The 22868-nt window shown below is 44.8% G+C and overlaps 1 protein-coding gene across 1 annotated transcript in view; it reads right to left on the bottom strand.

Annotated features, from left to right (window-relative positions):
• Positions 1-4073: 4073 nt before the first annotated feature.
• Positions 4074-22868, bottom strand: part of MYO1E (myosin IE) — a 185830-nt gene continuing 167035 nt past the window's right edge. The window contains exons 26-28 of the mRNA XM_033108656.1: positions 21011-21212; positions 9972-10141; positions 4074-5566 (exon numbers count right to left, since the gene is read on the bottom strand). Coding sequence (XP_032964547.1) covers positions 5490-5566; positions 9972-10141; positions 21011-21212 — 449 coding nt within the window. The 3' untranslated portion in view covers positions 4074-5489. The remainder of the gene's footprint in view (positions 5567-9971; positions 10142-21010; positions 21213-22868) is intronic.

Raw genomic sequence — 22868 nt, 5'->3', positions numbered from 1 at the left:
TAAAAAAAAATCCCAACCCCATCTCTCCCCCAATAAATGAGTCTCTTATAGCAACAACTTCCCAAACTATTAGTTCAACAAGATGTTGACTGGTCTTTTGAGAGAAAGGAGTAGGTCAAATACATTTGGGAAACATCGCAAACACGTGTAAGAGGCATAAAGGCTCTGAGAAGCTTCAGTAAACTAACTTAACTCAGCATTTCCCCGGCCGGAAGTGTGGTAAAAGCTGCCTTCTGCATGACAGCGAAATGCAGAGGTGTCTGGTTTCGTGACTCAGCTGTGGCTGTGGCTGCCCAGGGTAGGATCTGGCTCCCGCTGGGGCTGCTTCTCACTCCCTTTCCTTGGCTGCCCGATGGTTTTTTGGTTTTGAGCATTTAAAGAAACTGGGTATCTTTCTATGTTGAAGTCCTTGTGTAGTTTTGTAAATACCCCTTGCTGAGATAGTGAAACTTGTTCCCTCGCAGTCTTAGACTGTCTTAGGTCACAAGTGTAACTGAGGCCATGAAAGGGCACCTCCCTGACTCTGAAAAGCAGTTAGTTCCCAGGGACGCTTCAGCTCCAACTTCTCATCAAGAAAGGATGGGTTTTGTAGGCATATTACCAAAACATTTTATAGGTTCTTTATTACATATTTTGCTTAGTTAAATATTAAATACTCTGACTCACGAAATTCCTACTTCCAGGATGTCATAAAAAGACCTTCAAGATACTTCCTTATGTGCCACAGCAGGCACGCAAAACTGAACTGCTATAAATGTGAAACAAGCTATAAAAGTAGAAGTCATAATATCATAAAAACACTGAAATTAGAAAATGAGATGATGTAACCACAGTATCTGAAGAGCACAGAGCCTGATACTGGGTTGTTTCTACTTAGGGGCTGTGTGACGTGTGTCTGTAAGATGGAGATTAGAGTGTCTACCTCAGAGTGTTGTACTAAAGTATGTCAAGCTGTTAGTTAGCACAATATCTGGAGGTGCTTGAATATTAGTGGCTATTATTTTAAGGCAGTTGATGGTCTTGGAAAGAGATGAACTCTGGGCATTTGAAGATAAATGTTAAACACAGCTCTTGCCCTTCAAAAGGAGTTACAGATTTAGAGCAGTTGAGTCCTATTTGTGAGCTTTTTATGTTTTTTATCTTTGAGAGAAAGATACAAGAAGTTTAAAGGTTGACAATTAGATTGACTATCAAACTCCCTAATATTTGTTGAAGACAAAGATTAACAGTATGGGGCTCGGGGGTCAGATCAGGTTCAAATGATGGCTCCTCTACTTAAGAGCTGTGTGACCTTGGGCAAAGTAGTGAACGGTACTGAGCCTTCTCATTTGCAAAGTGGAGATTATAGACTAGGCTCTACTTGTCAGAGGAGGCAGTACAGGAGGAGGGAAAGGCGACAGGATTAGCTGGTAGGAGTAAGAGTTTCTAAATTCAGGAGGAATTGTAAAGACCATCTAGGCGCTGGGAGAGACACAAAACAAGGAGGGAATGGGGGCAACACTGCAGGATGGCTCCTACCCTTTAGACCATAAGAGTAAGGTTTGCCAGGAACATAGAGGCTCTCCACCAAAGATGCTCCGTGTGTTCTGTACTCCCGAATCCAGACTCCATCCCCACCCACCAGCAACACTTCCCAGAAAACCACGTGTAAAAGAAGTAGCAGTTAGAGGCAGGGCCAGCATTCATCTCCCCAGCTCCACTCCGGAGGTCTGGGGAGTTTAGGAGTCAAAAAGGGAAAGGATTTGGGTTATGTGGAATCCCTGCTGTGTGGAAGCCGGTGGAGATGCACAGCCATGCTGTCTGACACTTGTTCTTGTGAGCACCTCTGCCTGGAAGGAGCCAGGGGCTGAAGGAGGAGGAAGCTCTCTCCCGGGCGACCTGGACAAGATGCTCTCCATGCGGAGACTCCAGCAGGAGACTCCCAGCCCCCGGGGCCTCCTTGCAGTTGAGGCCACATGACTAAGTCTGGCTCGTAGAATGTGTGTGGACATGGTGTGTGCACTTTGCAGGGAATGGCCTTTTGAAAAGGAAACTGTACTCCCCAACCCTCCAGCCTTTGTGGCGCTGGACTTGGTAATGGTGGTGATTCACGTTTGATCAAATGGACTGGGTCCACATGTTGGGATGTTTGTACCCCTGTTGGGGGAGCAAGCTCATAAAAAGGCCACCCATTGCCCTCTATGGGCGCCAGTCTTGCTTCCCTGAGCATGGTGGGAGCAACGGCCCTTTTGCATGTTTTCAGGCCGGTTGCTCCCCCTGCTGCACTCCCTCTTGATTATTAGCACTTACCCCCTCTGGAGGTCCTCAAAATGTGGTCTGGGGACCCTGAGGGTCCTTGAGACTCTTTCAAGAAGTCCATGAGGTCAAAACTATTTTCATTATACTAGGATGTTTGCTTCTTTTTCACTCTTTCTGTCAGTAGGGTATGGTCAAATCTCCCAGAGTTTACATATGATGGCATCACTCTGGCAGTTAGTGGAATGTGTCCGTGTTTTAAAATTTTCTGTTTGAATTTCTGATATGGTAAATACTGATAGCTAGAACCGGCAAAAGCAGAACTCTCAATAATACTGAGGCATGTAAAGGCGTTCTGAGGCCAAAGGGTTCAAGAACGGCTGGTCTAGTTCAAACACGTCTGTCCTCGTGCCCACATTCAAGCCTGCTCATTGGTTCTTCGTTACTTTAAACCTTTGGTTGAAGGGATCTGTCAGACCTTTACACTGCATTTTCTGCTGCTGCTACATGTATGGTGTATGTGCACATGCACACCCCTTATCCCAAACAGGACGGCACATTCTAGAAGTCAGGGAAGGCCCCTTGATCCTCTTTATGTTCTAGGTTAAGTGACTCTCGAACTAATCACATGTCCGTTTAACTGAAGAGTGAACAAAAACGCAGGTCTGGCAAGATCCAGGGATTAGAGGAAACCTAGAGTAATGACTTGAAGTTTTCTTCACCTGTAAACACAAATTCACCTACCTGTTCAATCAAGCAACAGTTGTCGAGCACCTACCTCCTTGAGCCTGGCACTGGACAAGGCACGTGGGGCAGGGACTGGGGCTTGCTCTGGGATCCTCGTGGATGAGGGTTCTTCCTGCGGCTTGTGGGGATGTTTAACCCAGTTCCTGTTTGGTCACCTAGAGCCTGAGAGGTCTCAGTCACACACAAGTTTAAAATACCAATAACTAAAAGCAGCCAGGGCTGATTTCCCCATGCCCAGTGGGGATTCCTTCCTCCTTCTTTCCCTCCCTCCCTCCCTCCCATGTTTAACATTAGGGAAAATTATTAAAAGCCAATTAATTTTTATTTAAGGAATTTCACACATTGTGATTCTTTCCATTGATCATCAAGCTCACCTTGGTTCCTCCGAAGCTTGAATTAAGATTTATCCCCAACCTAGTCCTTTTTCAAAGAATCTGTGCTGAATCCAGACTGATTTTTCAGGAAAAACATAAGCTTCTCCTAGCCAGCCAGGGGTAGATGCGAACACAAGGGGATTTGGCCCTCCTGCCCGTGAGAAGGCCGCCTGGGCAGGGGCTGTGGGAGTGAGTCCACAACGCTTCCAGTTGGAATTCTGGTTCTGCTACCTTCCTCCCACGTTCGGTGAGTCTAGGATGTGAAAAGTCCTTTGTAAAATATAGACGATTAGTGTCAGTAGTAAAATAGTCAAAGGAGGTAATCTCCTTTCCTCATGTCATCTCATTATGGCTTTCTTTTCCTCTATTTGTTATTGCTACTGAATAAAGTTTGCTTCCTGTTCTTGATAAAACATAGGATTAAATGGTTTACTTTGCTCCAAACATACATTTTTTTCCCTTATATGTAACCCCTGATAATTTTTTTCCCATAGACTTGGGGATTGAAATAACAAAAAGGTGTGTGCTGGTCAAACCTTACTTTCCCATTAGTTTAAGAATGGCCATGGCAGCTGGGAGGAGAGGTAGAGAAGTGAGTCTCCCCTATAATCTTTCCCTTATTGATGCACATTATATTTTCCCCAACTTTTCATTATTACTGTAATAAACATTGCACAGGTTTGCTAGGGCTGCCTTAACAAAGTACGACCAAATGGGTGGTTTAACAACAGAAATTGATTGTCTTACAGTTGTGGAGGCTGGGAGTGAGGGATCCAGGTCTCGGCAGGGTTGGCTCCTTCTGAGGCTGAGGGAGAATCTATTCCAGACCCCTCTCTGTGGCTTGTACATGGCGACTCCACGTCGTCTTCCCTTCTGCGAGTCAATCTGTGCCCAGATTTCCTTTTTTTATCAGCACACCAGATATACTGGATTAGGGCACACCCTGATGGCTTCATTTGAACTTGATTACCTCTGTAAAGACCCTATTTCCACATAAAGCCATAATCAGAGGTACTGGGGGTTAGGAGTTCAACAGATCTTTTTGTGGGGTGACAAAATTCAACCCATAACAAATGTCAAGAAAGAACAAGGTGGTTCAGGGATTCCTTTATTTATTTAGGAGGTAGGGGGAGGGACATAGAGGGGATCAGAGGAAAATTACCTGTAGGGAAAGGGTTGGGAAGGGTTTGCGGGGACTGAGCTAGAAAGCAGTAACACTGATTCTATAGTTGAAAATGAGTAGTGCACATTTGTAAGTACCTGGTGCGAGTTTTGTAATAAAACCTACCTTACGAATAAGTACAGTGGAATACTACTTAGTACATTCATACATGTTTCTACCTCTCAAGATTTTTATATATACAGTATATGATCTGTTTTTATAAATGTACAGCTTGAGAAAAAGAGGCCTTTCTAGTAATAGGTACAGCATGAAACAAAACCAACATGGGCCAGCCACATTCCAACTGAAGACCCAGAGGAAGCAGGGCCGACAGCCCAGCCCCAGCCCCAGCCCCAGCCCCAGTCCCCGCCCCCGCTCAGCCCGGCAGCCTCATGGTCCCGGCAAGTGTAAACCAGCGCCCTTCTGCAGCCGTGGGCTCAGCAGGCCATGCCGGACCTTGGCATTTGCACAGGAAGTGCCCACTCACGCCAAGCCCAGCCTGCAGAGAGCGGGTCCTCCCTGAGGGAGGTGGCAGAGAGGAATGTGTCAGGTAAGGAAAAGAGGGATGAAAGAAATGTGCTCTTCAAGTAAAGGCACTTGTCAGCGGCTGGCTCCAGCCTTTCCCTGGGCCTGGTGAGCGAGCGGGGTACTGTTTTGATAGAGCCAACAAGGTCTGAGTGGACCTCACCTGTCCGCTCACCAGGTTTAAATAGAATAAATAAATCTTAGTGGATGGTTGTTTTGCCCTCCTGGGTTCCTACGAAGAGGCTACCTTTTAGGATCATTTATGGAGTGACACTCTCTTTCCCCAACCCAGCTTTTCAATGTCCTCCATGGGGAACATGCCAGAATAACTCCAGGCCGTGAAGAAGCAATTGCTGGCTATGGATCAGAAGGAGAGCTTCCAAATGTCCCCTCCCCTGTCCGAGCCTGGAGTTCCTTCGCCCTGTGTTTCAGAGTCTTTGTGCACCTCAAATCTTGGTCACGTAGTTGTTGGGGAACAGGCCCTGCTTGCCTCGTAGTCGGCCCGTCCACCAGCCGGAAGGATCTGCAGGGAGACAGAGATGGTGCCCGTGAACGGGGGCAAAGCTGTTCTGCCCGGGACCAAACACCCAGTGCCCATGGTGCTTCCCACCGGCAAGGGTGATTTGGCTCCACCCCAGTCCTTTATTTCCTTCTATTTTACATAAAAAGGTTTGTGGTAAAAAGTAACCCCTCCCCCACAGCAGACACACAGGGAAGAACCTGCTGCCCACGTGTGAGATGTTGCTGACAGCCTCCCACTGTTAAGCTTTTCAGGGCTGCCCAGCCCTGAAATGAGATGAGTGAGATGAGACTGCCTGCCATTCCCAGGGCAGCTGCGGCTAATGCTGAGCCAGGGCCTATGCATTCCGGCCTCCTCAACGGGCAGCCGTGGCTCAGGCGCAGCTGCTGGGCTGGCAGACTGTCCGGTTGTGCTGTGGTCTGATGGCTCCCAATGGTGCTTCCGCCCCGTTTCTTTCACAGGGCTACTCCCCCACTGCACCTTTCACACTCCTAACTCCCCCTCAGAGGGCTGCTGGGAGAGCCTAGTCTGCAACGCTTCATAATCCTCACTTCCCACCTTAATCCCAGTCCTGCAACACTAATAAGTATTTGGTACATATTCTTCCCGACCTTCTTCTGTGATCATAAACACCCACACACACGCAGTCTCACACACACACACACACACACACACACACACACACACACACACACTTTAAACAGAAATGGGCCATTCTGTCTTACTATTCTGCATCTTGCTTTTCAGTACTTAACAGATATAACCTTTCCACGTCTGTATCTCATTTTTTAAACAGCCGCACTGTATACCAAAATTTATACAGCCAGTCCCTTACTGAAGGACATGTATTCCCCATTTTTCACTATTAATGCAATAAATGCGCATACATATATACACGTATCTTTATGCCCATGTGCAAGTAGTTCTATAGGAGAGGTTCCTGGGTCAAAGAATATGAACCTTCTATTATCCTTTATAAGAAAAATATAGTTTATTTTTTGTAGTAGGTAAATATTTTCAAATGTACTTTCAAAAGTACGAAAGGCTAACCAGTGGAAATAGCCACCCAGATCCCTTCTTTGAGGGCAAGCAAAGTTACCTATTTCTCATACTTTCTTCTAGGGCTATTTCATGTATATAAAGGCAAGTATTTCTAAAAATGACCCCCTTTGTATACAAATGATAGCGTACTGTGCATATTGCATGTTCTACATTTTTAAACCACAATAATACATACTAAAGATCATTTCATATCAGTATATAGACAGCTTTCATATTTTCTTCTATAGCTGCATATATGAGCTATTCCCCTGTTCATATCATTTACCTATTTTTCTATCAGTTGTTGGTCCTTGTCATATGAGTTGCAAATAGCCCTCCTATTTTTATTAACTCTTTACGATATCTTAATACTTAAGTAGTTGAATCAAAGAATCTCTTATTTTCCAGCTTCTTGGTTTTATATCACATTTAGAAATCCTTTCCCACATTGATGTTATTTAAAAAAAAAAACCTCTCCCATACTTCTAGGACTTTTATGTTTATTTTATACATTTCAGTATTGATTTATTTGAGATTTATCTTGGTGGAAGGGATTAAATATAAACCCAAAGTAACTGTTTTGACATGGGAATTTAAATATTGTGATAAATACTGTTAAATTTCCTCCCCAGAAGTCTATTCCAGCAGGAAAAAGTGAAAGAAGGTAACTATTTCCCTGACTGACCAAAGATATTATAGTGCACACTTTATTTGCAAATGACAAAACCCAGAATGTTCTGAAAATCAAAAGTTTTCTGTAACTCATTTGATGGGAGAACTTGACCCGAACTGACATGAGTTTATTTATGCTGCCACTTTCCACGGAGTGTGAATGCTCATGTTTCACTGGAGAAATATTGACTTTGATCTAGGCTGTTGCCCTGGAACCTTCAAGAGGTCTTATTTATATATGATATATACATACACATCACTATTAACTTCCTAAAAGCTCCTATCTCTGATTTCTGAAACTCATTTGGATAAAGGAATGTGGCTATATCATATTTTAATCTTTGCTGGTGTCGCAGGTGAAATGTTTTGCTTTGCATTCACTAATGATGGGGACACTCAGCTATGCGTTGCCTCAGCAGCCCTTGTCCACTTCGGGACTGGATTCTCTGTTTTATTATTCATGTAGAGGAGCTATTTATGTGCATAAAACGTTTTTTCCTCGTCTGTTTTCTATAATTTAACCTTGCTCCCGGTGCTATTCACCACAGAAGGTTCTAATTTAGCCTTCTTATGAGGTTAAATCCTGTATGGTTTGGGGGCTTGATGTCATCCATAGGAAGGCTTTTCCTAACCAAAGATTAATATAACATTCTAGGCTTCCTGCTAACACTGTTAGAATTTAGTTACATATTTTTAGATCTTTAATTCGTCTAATATTTATGTTGTGTATGAGGTAGATATCTAATTTTATTTTATTTTCAAAATAAAAAGTAATTGTCTATACTTTCCCCTGATTTCAAATGCCACAATTTATCATATAATAAATAGCTATATACAGATGGGTTTGTTTCTGGATTCTATTCTTTCCCATTTGTCTATGTATTTATTCTTGCACTCACACTACACTTTAAATTACAGTGATAATTTATAACATGTTTTGATAACTTCTAGGACTCTGCATTTTACACACATATATATATATATATAATTGTTTTAATTTTACCCAATACATGTTATTTTTATTTTTTTAATACATGTTATTTCTTTAATACATGTTATTTTATTTTTTAATACATGTTTTAATACAAAAATGTGAAAATATTAAGAAATGAAGAGAGTAATACTTAAAATTTGACACTTAAGGAGACCATTTTAACATTTTCTATAACATACATATGTATATACATACATGCATATAGCCATATGCATTTTATGTTTTTACAAAAATGAGGCTATAGTTTATAATCTATATTTTGTACATAGACTAAGTTTTTTCCTTTTTCCCAGGAACATTTTTTCCATTTCAATAAATATACTATACTTTTGTATCATTACCTTTAATGAAAAGTTTTTTGCATCAAAGTTCACTGGACAGATATATCAAAACTTATTTAAGCAATTCCTATTACTGGATATTAGGTCATTTCCAATATTTTTGCTGAACAAAACACAAAAATCCTGTTTGTCTTTACTATTTCAACACTTATTTTTACCCCGGTACTTCTGAAGGGAGATACTAAATGACTATTAAAAACTGTGGAAAACTGGATGGTTAAAAAAGATAACAGTAACACCCAGAGGCCATTTAGAGGGATGTTGTTCCAGGGACCTGGAATTCTCGGCAGAGTGAGCCCATGTGATGAGACACCTGTTAAAAGCACAATTCCTAGAACTGTCCTTGGTCACCTCTTCCTGAAAGCCAAACGTGCCAAGGACCACTGTTCACCCAGGTTGTCCTTGCTCTGCTGCTAAACCTTGGACCACTCTGCACTGTCCTTACAAGTTCTCTTGAGCCTGACTTCAGGGCCCTCTGTGACCAGGCCACTCCTAGCTTCGTCTCATCTCCCACTTCACCTCCTTGGGAATTCTGCACTGTAGTTGAGTGTTGCCTCTTTTCTCTAAAACGAGCTGCTCTTTCTAGCCTTCATGTCTTCTCTCTCTGCCTGTCTCTCTCCCCATCCCTCACCACAAATGCCATTTGCTTCATTGTGCCTTTTCTATTAATAACACCTTAAGTCAGGACTTACCCTTGTTTTTTGTTTCCATAAGCCCTAATGTTTTATTATATATAATACGCTAACTTATCTTCCCTACCAAATGAATAAAGCATTCAGCCAAGCCCACAGGTCACTTTTATAATGAGTGTTATAGGTTGCTTTCCCAGCCTCCATTCCATCCCTTTCATTATGAGGAGGCCGTGAAGTTTGGGTGGGACAGACCTAACTCCTGTTTCCCAGGGCGGTCCCTGCCAGGTCTAACCCACAACGGGTGGTATAGCCTTTGTCTTGCTACTACAGAGCTTGGGTCAGGGATGGGTGCATGACCAATGTGGTCCAAACCAAGTGAAACCTAAGACTTCTATCCAATGGCTAAGAGAAGTCTCAGAGATTCAGATTTCAGATGTGGTTTGATTTGTTAGTCTGGAACTGATGCAGCCATTTTGCTACCAGGAGGAAAAGTAGCCTGAGAAAGGAGAGGGCAGCTACAAAGAGGGCAGAGCTGAAAGAAGCATTACAAAAATGAAAGTGGCGTCTTGATCAAACTGCGCCTGAAATCTGGGCTACTTCTGCAAGTTTCCGGTAGAGGAGCCCATAAATTCCCTTCATGGTTAAACTAGGTTTTACAACCATATGTCTGCATGCTCTCTGGGAAGCTGCCCCAACCCAGCCAGCCGGCCAGCCAGCCTTGTACTTACCTTCTTTGATAATATCGATAATGTCATTGGCATTGAAGCTGAGTTCGTCTGTGTCCTGAGCATCGTAGGCATACAGAGCCTTGCACTGTGGCACCTGAGGCTTAGGCTTGGGCTGGGGCTTGGGTCTGCCCCCTGCTGGGGGAGGCCGGCTGGTCGTTTGTCTTCGGACCCTGTGGAGAGAGAGGAGGCAGGTGGGAGATGGCACCCGACAGGAGGTGGCAGAGCACTGTGTGGTGGTTTGGACCATGGGTGGTTTGGCCTGCTCAAGTTCAAATCCAGCTCCATCCTTAGAAGCATATGTCACTCCCTCAACTTCCTCTGAGACCAAAATACCCTCCCCGACAAGGTCAGTGCCAAAGTACATAATTAGCTCTAAATAACCGTTAGCTGCTATTATTGTGTCCTCAGCATATTGTGGAAAACACACATATTCGTACAAAAGTTTATAAAGCATATTTATACACCTAAATGAAAGTAAAACAAATAGTCATGAACCTACCCCCTCCCCCAACTTTAGAGGAACTTTTGGTGGTGCCCTAGAAGCCCGCAGGTGCCTCTCCTCAGCTGTAATCCCTCCCAGAATGAACTACACCCTCAATGAACAATTCTGCGTTTCTTTGTAGTTTCACCACACACACAAGTCTCCCTAAATGATACACGCAGTTTGCCTGTTTTAACTGCAAAAGGATTCATATTCTACCACTCGCTCCATTTTTGAGATGTACCCTGTTGATGCATGGAATTGTAGTTATTCACCTTCATTGCTTTATACTATTCCACTGCATGGCTGTGTCATGATTTACTTACCCAGTCCACTGTTAAAGGTCATTTGGGACGATTCCAGTTTCATTACAAAAAAATGCTTCTGTGAATGAATGTTCTTGTCTGTGAGCTGACCCAGCACTACCAATATTTTGACCACATCCTTCTTCGTTGTGGGGGCTCAGCTACGCACTGCAGGCGGTTTAGCAACCCCCCTGGCCTTTACCCTTAGGAGGCCCGGAGCACCTCCTCCCCTGGTGGTGATCATCCAAAGTATCTCCAGCCCTGGAACCCTAATCCAGGTGTTCTAGCTTTAAATGTATTCTTTCTACACACTATCTGGCCTCCAGTCACCATTCATACATTGTCTCAAAGGCACAGAACTATAGCTTGCTCCTATTTAGGGAGATTTTTAAAGAGATCTGAAACAACTATTTATTAAGTATCTTCATAAAATAAAAGGAAATGGAAATATAGAAAACATTCTCCCTCCCCACGTCCCCCCACCCCCCACGTTGCTTAAGGACAACCCAAAGGAAAGCCTACATTCATCTGCTTGCAAAGAAACATATGCTTCAGATTTCTTCTAAGAGGGGTTGGGCTGAATTCAACATGGAGCTGGCTGTTAGGTCTGGGCAGGTCTGTTAACACCTAACACCTGTGGGAGAAAAGAGGCAAGGGGAAGGTCTCCCCATGGCCCTGAGTTCTGGAAGGAAAAAGCACACCTGGCTTTGAGTTGTGCTCTCAGGAGGCCAGAGCCCCACTGTCTTTGCTGAGGTCCTGTGATAGCAAATGCTAATTGGATGCTGATAAGTGATTCGGATCATGAGAGGTGGCGGGGGAAGGAGGGCACTGGCTGTCAGCTGGGTGGCAGGACTGTTCCTGGCAGAGGTGGGGTTCTTTGGGTGCTGCCTGGAGCTTCCTGTGTGGGAGGGAGCAAGCCCCCAGGTTACTCAGGCTCCACTCTTCTCAGGTCAACCCCCGTCTGCACCACCCCACCCCCACCAAGTCTTATAGATCGTTAGCGCGACGTCTTTTCCTCCCTGTCTATTGGAAATCCCCAATCCCTGCTGGAGAAATGCTCGCTTCCCTGAAAGCTGGCTGGGCAAGCAAGCTTTTAATTAAGCAACCTATAGATTAGGGATGTCAGCATTTGGTTAATAAGAGCCATTAGCCTGAATACCAGCAGTCAGCTGATTTCCCAGCAACAGGGAATGGGCTGGAGGGTGGAGTGCACATTAGAACACACTGGGAAGGAGGAGAGCGTCCGGACTGGTAGATCCAGGGAGGGTTGGGAGGGCACTTAGGCGTGCGCGCGCGCACACACACACGTGTACAGATACACACACTCACTAAGTACTCATAGATGGAGAGTTAGCCTCTTATACCCAGGGGGGGAAAACCTTCCACCATTAGTGCAAGTTGATGAGGTATCTGGAGCCCAAGAGTATTGGCATTTAGGTGCAGTCCCCTGAGGAAGGGGGCCCTCTCCGTGGAGATAAAGACAGATGACCCCTGAAAGGAAGGCATGTCCTCCCTGCAGCCATCCCAGGAGTCGCTCCTCCAGGTGCCTCTGCCCTCCGGTTGACCACGCCCTGTCAGTTCCAACCCTCTCCATGTCTTCCCTGCTGGTGCTTCCTTTCTGGGCCCCTGAACACCACCCCAGCTCGGCGTTTATTTGTTCACCTCACTCCCCTACTGAAAGTCCTTCTGCTCTTGGGAACTGCACCCAGACCCTTCATGGGGCCCACAAAGTCCCTGCCTGGCGTGACTCCCGCTCGCCCTCAGCCTCACGTCTTGCCACAGGCCACACCGGCACCTTCCCACCTTGCTTCATGGAAGTCCCTGAGGCCCGGTGGGAGTCAGGACCCCCTGTCCATACACTCCTCGCTCACATCATGTTTGCTGGTGAAAGACACTGCTCTCCCCTAAGATCAGGAACAAAACAGGATGTCAGCTCTCGCCACTTTTGTTTAATATTGCACTGGAAGCTCTAGCCAGAGCAATCCGTCAAGAAGAATAAAAGGCACACAGATTGGAAAAGAAGTGAAAATACCTCTATTTGTAGAGGAGATGATTTGCACGTAGAAAATCCTAAGGAACACCTTAAAAGACTATTAGAATTAAAAACAAGTTCAGCAAGATTATAGAATACAAGATCAACATGTAAAAATCAGTTCTATCTCTATGTATTAGCAATGAACAATCCAAAAACGAAACTGAGAAAACAATTCCATTTACAAGACATAAAAAAGAATATAATACTTAGGAGTAAATTTAACAAAAGGACGATTCTATTTATATGAAACGTCCAGAAAAGGCTAATCTATATCGATAGAAAGTAAATTAGTGTGGTTGCCTAGGGCTGGGGTTGGGGGTTGGAGGGATGACAGCCAATGGGAAGGTTTCTTTCTGGGATGATGAAAACGGTCCACAATTAGATTATGAGGATGGCTGCACCACTCTGTGACTATACCAAAAACTGTGGAATTGTACTTTGATTTTTAAAAATCTCAACAAGTAAATTTTGGGGCTTTGCAGTACATTGCTGCTACCGAGTGACCTTGGCCAGGCTGTAGGCAAGCAGCCACTGGGTGTCCGGGTAACCGGGCAGAGAGGGGAAGATGGAGGTGGGGAGGGCTGCTGAGAAACCTGTGTGAACAGCCATTGTGTGGTGTTTGACCCCAAGGCATCAGAGGCTACTTCCTCAGAAAAGGCAAAGTGAAACCAATCAAAGGAAAACCTCAGGGATTACTGGGGAATTTGGGTTCCTGGGTAAACCCAGGGCAACAGTCAGTTTGATTATCCCTGGACCTGGAAAACGGCTACCATGCGGGCAATGTAAAGTCACTCGGACATTTATCAGTTGGCTGAATGGGGTTCGAAGCGCTCCACAGTTGGGAGGAAGGAGAGTCCAGGCAGCTTTGAGGTGGTGGTGTTGCTGGGGATGAGTGTGGACTGGCCGACTGTCTTTGATGGGAAATGGATGTGGAGGCGGAAATAGCTCTGCATTTTGCATTGGGAAAAGGTATGTGTGAGCAACGCTGAGATCACCATGTCTGGCTCTTTCCAGTTTAAATGTTCTCTGTGACCAGGGAGGGGTATAACAGCTCCAGTTAAGGCAGCACCTTCCCAAAGAGAGCCAGTTATAGCAAAGCCCTCCTGTTCACTGGCCAGTCCTTCCTGCCTCATTCTCACACCTGAGCAGGCCTCCACTCTCCTTGTGAGTGTCCACACATGGATGTCATCTGGGAACCCCTGCCTGTACCTGTATGAAATACGGGTAACCTCGCCTGGTTCTCTGCCTGCTCTGGGCAAGGCCATGTGCTAGGCATTTTCACAGAGGTTGCTTCATTTTAACCTTACAACATTCCTGTGAAATGATGAATGCAGGGTCCTGGGAATTCCTGCTGGTTTCATCATTGGCTGGCATGATGGCATATGCATAAGGCTCCCAGAGCTCCAGCCACACTGACTTTTCTGGTCCCTTGGTCTGGCAATGCTCCCCTGGCCTGTCCCCACCCTCCAACCTGTGCTGCTAATCACATTCTCTGGTAGCCCACGCCTGCTCGGAGCAGGGGATCAGTGTAATGGTACAGGGACTTGTGTCACTATTGGCTGACTCCCTATTAGGACAGTAAGCTCCGCGGGGGTGAGGCCTCACCTGTGTGTGCTCACTAGGCCCAGGAACGCCCTGTGGCCTCAATCTGACCTTTCTGCTGGAGTGACAGTCTGCAGCAGAAGAGACACTGGCTTATGAGTCAGTGCACTGGATTTGAGGCCCAGCTTTGCCACCGGCTGGCACACGATGTGGGGGCATCAATGGACCTCTGAGGCATCAGTGTCTTCGTCTGTTAATAAATGGGGATTCAGGTGATGGCCCAGGTCTTTTTTCTAATTGTAAGAGAGCTTTACAGAGTGCTCACAACAAAATCTCTACTGTCAGATGTGCCACAGAACACAGGTAGTCTGTGCCCAGGAAGTAGTCACTATTTCTATGTTTCACCATATCGTGGACCTGGAAACCACCAGAGAAAACAGTCGGCGAGAACAGCCATTTTCCAGGCTCTAAGTCAGACGGGCTCGCCCTAAACCCAGACAATCTCCTTTGCATCACTAGGTGGCGATCCTGTGTAATCAATAATGAGGAGAGAGAACGGCTTTCTACAAGCTGACAGCATGTGATTAATGAGGTCTTTTTAGGTGCCCGGAGGCCTCCATACACAGCCACGAGCCAACCGGTCAATGCAGTCAAGAAGGGATTCAGTCTTTCTCACACAGCAAACAACATCTTTGCACCTAGGGAGCTGAAACTGGCTCAGTCCAGCACATGATGAGCAAGTGGTCACGCTTTCAGGAATTTTGTGGGTCGGTTCAACAGTCATTGTTAAAGATTAAATCAAACACACTTACAATTGAATTAATTATATTAAAAGCAAAGGCAGTAAATACTCATAACTCAACCCTTCCTAATTATTTTACTACATTTTACTTCTATGGATGCTCTTGAAGTTATTAATATCGGTCGCTTACATAGGGTGGCAACCTGCGTAACGGTGTATGGCTGTGCATGTCTTGCTAACTCTGAGACCAGTGGTGGTCACGCTGGCAGCATGAAATCGGCCGTAGTGAGAGTAAAAACTGGTGAGTACTACAGCTCAAGCTTTTTAACCCCCGAGAGCCAGCTGTTCACCAGCACGCCACTGTCCCCACGCAACCCTCGTGATAACTCCAGAAGTGACAAAAAGCAACACAGCCTCGATTGTTTTGTAATGGATATGCAGGAGTTAGATAATTTTGGTACCTCTGGGATTTTATATTTGCATTCCTAATACACCTGACATGATAGAAAATTGTGTTATAAAAGCCATGATTTCATTGGGATAATGGGAGTTGGAGCAAGAATTTCAGACTCACAACAACACAATTATTTTTCCTGTTGTCATGTCAATAACAAAAGTTCACTTTATATACATTAGCATGTAGTTATAAAACTCCACCTCATTGAGCAAATCCAGTGTTTCATTCTATGGAACTGTGGCACCACGTAATGTCGCTTTCCTATTACTACTTGACCCACGATTTCGGGGTAATTTGTACACACTGACGTCTTCATTGTGTCTATTCCCCATTAAGGAAACAATTACAAAAAGGAGCTGAGCTACAGTAATTTGCTTTTATACAGGTCTTTTTATGACTAGGGCATTAGACCTCGAATGCAAACACATTATAACCCACACCACAGTTTCCTGAGTGATGAAGCACATTACATCTGTGTTGCTTTGTGAAAACCTGCACTGCTGGAGAAATCCTCTTTTCATGGTGGGGGAGACCAAGTGGTGCCTTTGCCCTGAGACCTCCGGCTGCCGGCCGACATTTGGACCCTCGTGGACAGCTGCCCCACCTCACAAGATGCCAAAAGCCCACAAGAAAACAAAACCCCAAATGACATCAATGACAACAAAACACTCTAAAGTGAGGGTTTGTTTGTTCGCTCTCTCCTGGGAATGCCCGCTACTTTCTAAGGGATGAGTTGTTCCGGTGACTGGAGCAAAGGCTGTTTAACTAGACAAAGACCAGAATAGTACAGCAGCAGAAGGAGTTTGGGACTTTACTTACATCGTCCAAATGCAGCTAATGTCTCTTGCAGTATTACCACACAACTCTCTGTTCTGCTGTTGCTCTGTGCCCACGGAGAGCAGCATAGCGTTTACATGTGTGTGACACAGTGTATGTGCTGTGGGGGAAGGTGTCTCCCTGACTGGTCCCCTTGTCTTGGCTTCCACAGACTGCCCGTACCCCTGTTAAAGCCAGCAATGCCTCAAGCTTAGACCCTCACGGAGTCCAGAGCTATGCACGTCAGAGATTGCAGTGCGTGACAGGAAAGCCACTGGGCCACGGGACACCCACTTTTCAATCCTGGTAGAATATTAATATTTCCCTGAAAGACCAAAGCACATGAATAACAATAATAAAACAAACACAAATAAACTTTCAAGTTGCATAGTGTCTTACAGTTTACAAAGCCCTTATTTAAACTTCAAGAAATCCTGAGGTGTGGGCTTTAAAATTTTAGTGATTAGCCCTATTATACAGTAAGGACACTAAGGTGTAGAAAGATGAAGTGACAAACGTGAGGCAGCACAGCTGGTAATTAGTGAAGTGACCCATGTGCCAGCATGTGGCACAGAGAAGGCGTGTGGCCCAGTAAATAGTCGATGAATGAATCAAGGAAGGAACAAACACATGGCCTGGGATTCACTCCCAGTCTCTGCAACCAGGAATTGTATGCTACTGCACACGTCAGGCCACCTTTTGTAAACTTCTCTGCAGCCCCCACACTTCTGGGGCAGCGGGCGTACCTGGTCCATACCAAGGTCAGCTGGAATTAAGCTTTCAGATATCACTTCTTTGTTCTGCAGATGTGAAATTTATGCCTTGAAATTCTAAGAAGGAAAATAATGGCATTTTGTTTCATTGGCTCTTTAAAATATGCTCTGTTCCAAAAGGTTGAATCTATAAACATTACTGGAAATGTGGGACTGGATGCCAGGAATTCCTAAGCTTCGTGTCTGCCTGGGCCAGGATACGGCTCCTGCTCCTGCAGATTAGGGGTTGAGAAATATTGCTATTGGACACTTGTTGGAAATTTTAAGCCCCTTGAAAATATGACTCCATTAGGAGAATCTTGTCAAGAGACACACAGGCAGCATTTACATTTTTCTATCGATCCCGCCTTTGTGGCATGGCCAGAAGCCCTACCACTGAGCACTTTCAATTTTTTCTTGTTTCTCCAAACTCTAGTTCGATTAATCTCTGGAGTATCTCGAAATTTCCTAAAGTTGTCCTCCCATGAAATAGACCACAGGATTGAAAAGGCCAACAGAAAAGACATTTCCAGTCTGGGTTTTAATACTTCCAGCAATGGAGTCGAGGTAAATTATGTATGTCGTGCTGGTAGGAGGGGAAATATAAAGCACACTTGACAGGCACATCAAGTGTTCCTATGAAGTCAGGACAAAGGCCAATGATGAACTGCTTATTTGATTCTTGCTTAACCTGTTCTCTTTCCCTGAGAATCACAAAAGATCTTTAAGCCGAACCAGACTTTTCAAAAGGCATGCTAAGGGAATGCGAGATAATGATCCCTCTACGTCTCTGTTTTCTTGGATGACGGTAACGACTACCACAGCAAGAATAGCTACCATTTCAAACACGTGGCAAGGCAAGGGTAAAGAATCCAGTTGGGATGGTAAATAATTTAGTGAAGACTTCATGCTCTCTCCAAGAAAAACTTGACTGAACCTAAAATAAACTGACAAAGATTTTCCTGAATTAACTTGAGGTGCTAATTACACCATTCGATTTTATCCACATTACACGATCCAAAAGAAATGACTGCTTATGATAAATATGTCTATAAAGAAAAGTGCATCGGGGATGGGGAAAGGAAAGGAAAGACAAACCCCAGAGAAAGACTGTGGCAATCTTGTTTGTCTGGATTGGCAAATTCAAGATCACTGTTTGGAACTGTGATGTATAATGTATAGGAATTTTTCGTGTTTATGGAAAGGTACAAGCTTGGGATCCCAAAGCTCGCTGCTGGCTCCAACAACCTTCTGTGGAAAAATGCAACTCATGTTTCCTTGGCACAGAGGAGCTGTTAAATGCAGGTAACCATGAGGCTTTTGAAATACATGTCTAAGGTCCCTGGCAACATTAGAAATTGTTTTCATTTTCATTTTTATGTGTTTTAGAATATGAATACTAAGAAAAAGCTTGGCCCTTTGACCAGAGTACAATTTCTTAAGGAATGTTTGCACCACAATAACTTTAAGTGCACAATGAGGAGACTGGCGGAGATTCTTGTAGCTACCGCCCTCCGCGTGCGTAATGAGATCATGAGTTTTACACAATGGAGGGGAAAACCGTACTGCCTGGGAGGCGGCTGTGGAGGTACCCTCTGCTTCCAGCCTCACAGCCATCGCCAACATAGCATCATGTATGCCTGATCTGTAGGCCTGGAGGTGGCAAGGAGTGTGATAAGATTTAAACAGGGAACTACAGAGCTGAGGGCTGGAAGGGAGCAGCCTCGGTTAAGACACAGTGTTCCTAAATTGCCTGCTTTTGGCTGACAGATGCTCCCAGCTGGCTGGTGTGCAAGTCTGTAACTCGCAATGCAGGCTGGAAAGATGATTTTGCTTGCCAAAACCAAAGCAAGTAGGAAGCTAACAGACAGAGCTAAGAGATTTGGTGTATTTTGTTGATTGCTTTTAATCCCCTGTCTACTTTGGGACATCCAACCGGGCCCAGGAAGGGTTGTTTGAGTATTTTAGTGATGTCCATCCATCTGAATAGTGTAGGTCTGGGTTACGGAGTAAAAATCCTGTTGCTTTAACATTACCCTTTCAATTCACCTTTACACAGACCCTTCCTTGGCTTTATCCGTCAGACTGTAGAACAGTGGTTTTCAAAATGCAGTCCCTGGATCGGCAGCAGCATCTGAGAACTTGTAAGAAATGTAAATTCTTGGGTCCCGCCCCAGACCTACTGAATCACAAACTCTGAAAGTGGGCCAGTAAGTTCTCTGGGGACTCCGGTATACATTCAACTTTGAGAACTACTGCTTTAGCTTCGACCAAGCCAATCAGGTAAACCATGATCATTAGAACTGGGGATACAGCTACTTACACAAGAGTGGGGGGAGGGGGCGGAGAGAGCAAGAGAGATCTAATAAAGGGTGGCAGCCACTCTACTGATGACTAGCTGTATAAAGCTAAGGTGCTTCCATATCTGTAGCCCAGACAAAGTTAAGACTTGCCAGGGGAAAAGGAACACCAAGAGAGAACGTGGTCAAGTTCCCAAGCGCTTTGTGGTCTTTAGAAGAAAGATGACAAAGAAGGAAAAACGTCTCATATTGGGGCCTGGAGGAGACCGGGTGGCTGCCCACCCAGAGGAAGGAGCTGTTGTTTTCCTCCCAGCACCGCTCTATTTTGTACACAAATCTCCTGATCGCATCTGAAACTAGTTCATCATTCTAGAGACATAGAGAAAATGGAAAACAGAGGAAGGCATGAAGGAAGCAAAGCATGGGCTGGAGCAGGCCCATTATCGGGTTCAGCAGGAAGAACTACTCCAACACTGAGAATCATGCAGAGTTGGAACATTCCTTAAAGGTCACTAGTTCAGTTCGTTGTCTCAGCACCACTTTCGTCACTATCACCACCATCTTCGTCATCAAGTTGCAGTTGACTGAGTAGCCTCCTACATGCCCAGTACCACGGTAGGTATTTTATGTATAATTTCTAGTCCTCCCAACCAGCCTGCAAGTTTAGTCGTATTGCATCAGTGTACAGATGAGAAAAATGAGGCTCAGAGAAGACAAGCAGCAGGTCTAATATTTGACAAGTAATAGAGGCTGAAATAGGACTATCATCCTTCCCTAGCATTTAACAACTGTAATATTTCACTGTAGTATTCCTGCCTAGTGATTTCCATCCACCCCATGCCTGTATATTTCCTGGGACAAGGTGCTCCTCGCATCCTAGGGCAGTTCATTTCTGGGCTCCTAGAAAGTTTTGTTTATTGGTGACAAAATGTACCTCCTGGCAAAGTTCACTCACTTGTCTTGACTCTGGCCCCAGCTGTATGCCTGGTGACTGTACAAGACACAACTAATCCCCCTTCCATGCTGATAATTCTTTGAATATCTATAGAGTTCCAAGTATCCTCGCTTCCTCCAGCTAAAAAGCCCGGGTTTCTTTTTACTACTCTTCATTTCTTCAGTTTCTCTTCAGAAAGTCTCTCATTTTAAAGCCTTTAAGTTTTATATTCATGTTTATATATAGACATATAAACAAATGTCTATATCTCATAGAATGCTGGGATGTTATTCTCAATGTTTCTAATGACTCTTTGAGCTATTGTATTCATGTAACTGCAGGTACAGACATAAATCAAAAACGCCATTATTTCTCAAACATGCCCAAGAGCAAAAAAGGTCACCGAGTAATCGAATCTCAGTGCCGAAGGGGACCTCTCTCCTGAAGCTCCGAAGATAAGCCCTCTCTGGAGAACAAGCTGTATGCTATCAACTTGACTGTACTTTTAGAAATGCCAACCAAAGGCCTTATGGCCTTCGGTCTTGGATTACAACATGTGGGTGGAAAACTGGGTTTCAGAATCATGCATAGACAGCCCAGGGAAATCCGTGAACCTTGGAGTGACTGATGGAGATGGAGATCACTGGCTTCACCCGTGAGGGGTGGGAATCTTACCCTGCAGCACCCTGGTCTGGGACCTTGAGGAAATCCAAGCTCTCCGGTGTCTGTGACACTCGGTCTGAGCCAGTGGACTGTTGTCGTGGCAAGGGCGGGCGGGCCATGGAGGTGTACAGGCTTTTCTGATTTGACCTCTGGTTTCCAGGAGCGTGGGGATGTGGCACAAACTGGTTTTTGATGACTCCATTCTGATGGTATCCTAGAGAGGAAAAGAAAAGAAACAAAGCTTACATTTTATGATCCTTTGCTAAAAGGCTCTCCAAATTTCTTTCATCTATTAACCAAGAGCAACTTGCTTAACTTCTCCAGGGCTCAGTTTCCCCATCTGAAAAAACGGAGGGCACAATTGCTAATAGACTGTGAGGAACAGAGCTAATACACGTAAACTGCCCAGTCAGTGCCTAGAACATGGCAGACATTCACACATACTTGTTGAACTTGACAGTAGAATCATCAGATGTTCAGGGTTTTACAGCCCACTGTCAAGGAAACGTAAGCTTGAAACTAGCTTGCAGGCATATTCTTGGTTCTAAGAAAAATTATGAGGTTATGATTCCCGGGGGCTGGCAGGCAGCTGTTGAAATAGTTGGACACCCATTCTCAAAGGGTCAGTCTTAGGTGCCCTCTGCAGGAACGTGTTGTGAGAGGTGGAGGGCGCACTCTACACACGCAAGGAAAATGTGGCCACTGGTTTGATCAATCCAGACAGAGCAAGCTCTCTTAGCCAAAAAACGGACCTAGTCACGATCACATCATCTGGTAAGTAATGGCTGATGGTTATGGGCTCCCAACCACGGGCCGTGGCTGGAAAGGGCATTATCATTCCATGCTATGTATGAAGAAGCCCTTATGTTTCCTCCCAGTGACAGATCAGGGCAGCAGTGAAGAAGACATCTCCTCAAGGCGCACTTTGGTGAACCCACCATAAAACCTCTTCCAACTGAATTACGAGAGGAACTCTTTGGTACAAGTGGGACGACCTTAGTTTATAAGAGGGACTAGGGGCTCAGTTTTGTCTCTGCCTGTGATAACTACATTGACCGTGAGCAAGGTTTATTACTTTTCAGAGTGTCAATTTCTTCATTAAAGAAAGAAGGAGCTTGGTGAAACCCCAATTGCTGCCAAGCATGTCAAGGACAGGAGAGGGGCATGCAGAGCGAGATGAGCTCTAGGGCCGTGATGCTCAAAGGGGGGCTCCCCACTCACTGGCCATAAGTTCAGAAATTAAGAATAAGCACTTACAAATGTTCACAGCCGTTTCAAAGACATATTTCATACCTGTTGAATCTAATAAGAAACTTTGGCTTATATTTTGAATGCATTTAAAATTCCATTCTTGTAGTAATTTTATTATATCTGACCAAAGTATGGTTTGTGATGGATTGAAAATTAAGAACAAACAATAACAATAACCCAGGTCCTTCACCACAGATAGTGTGAAAAGTGCCGATCTAAGGGATTTGGGTCCAACTGCCTCATTTTATTTATGAAGAATCTGTCATGTAGGGAGGTTGGGAGCCATGATGAAGGTCAGGTATTTGGTGTGGGGTGACTTTGGCCAACCTAACTGAGGCAAAGGAGCTTATCCAGGTGGTCTGGCCAGGAGTTTGCATGGGGGCTGGCACATAACAGTAACATGATATTATCCTGGTGCTCTTAGGTTACTTTGTGCTTGGATTTTCTTCAAGGATAAAGGCAGCTGGGCCGGGAAGGATGGGGATGCCAAAAGAGATGAGAATTGGCACGGGTGTCCATACCTTAGCATACAACTATCAGGTTCCAGCACAGAAGACAAAAGAAATGCTTTTTACTGCTTATCTCAGATGCTGCTACATCTTGCTTGGGATGATCTGAG

The sequence above is a fragment of the Rhinolophus ferrumequinum genome, chromosome 6, assembly GCF_004115265.2.
Source record: "Rhinolophus ferrumequinum isolate MPI-CBG mRhiFer1 chromosome 6, mRhiFer1_v1.p, whole genome shotgun sequence".
Taxonomy (NCBI): domain Eukaryota; kingdom Metazoa; phylum Chordata; class Mammalia; order Chiroptera; family Rhinolophidae; genus Rhinolophus; species Rhinolophus ferrumequinum.
Note: the sequence above shows the minus strand (reverse complement) of the source record. Positions and strands in the feature narration are given on the sequence as shown.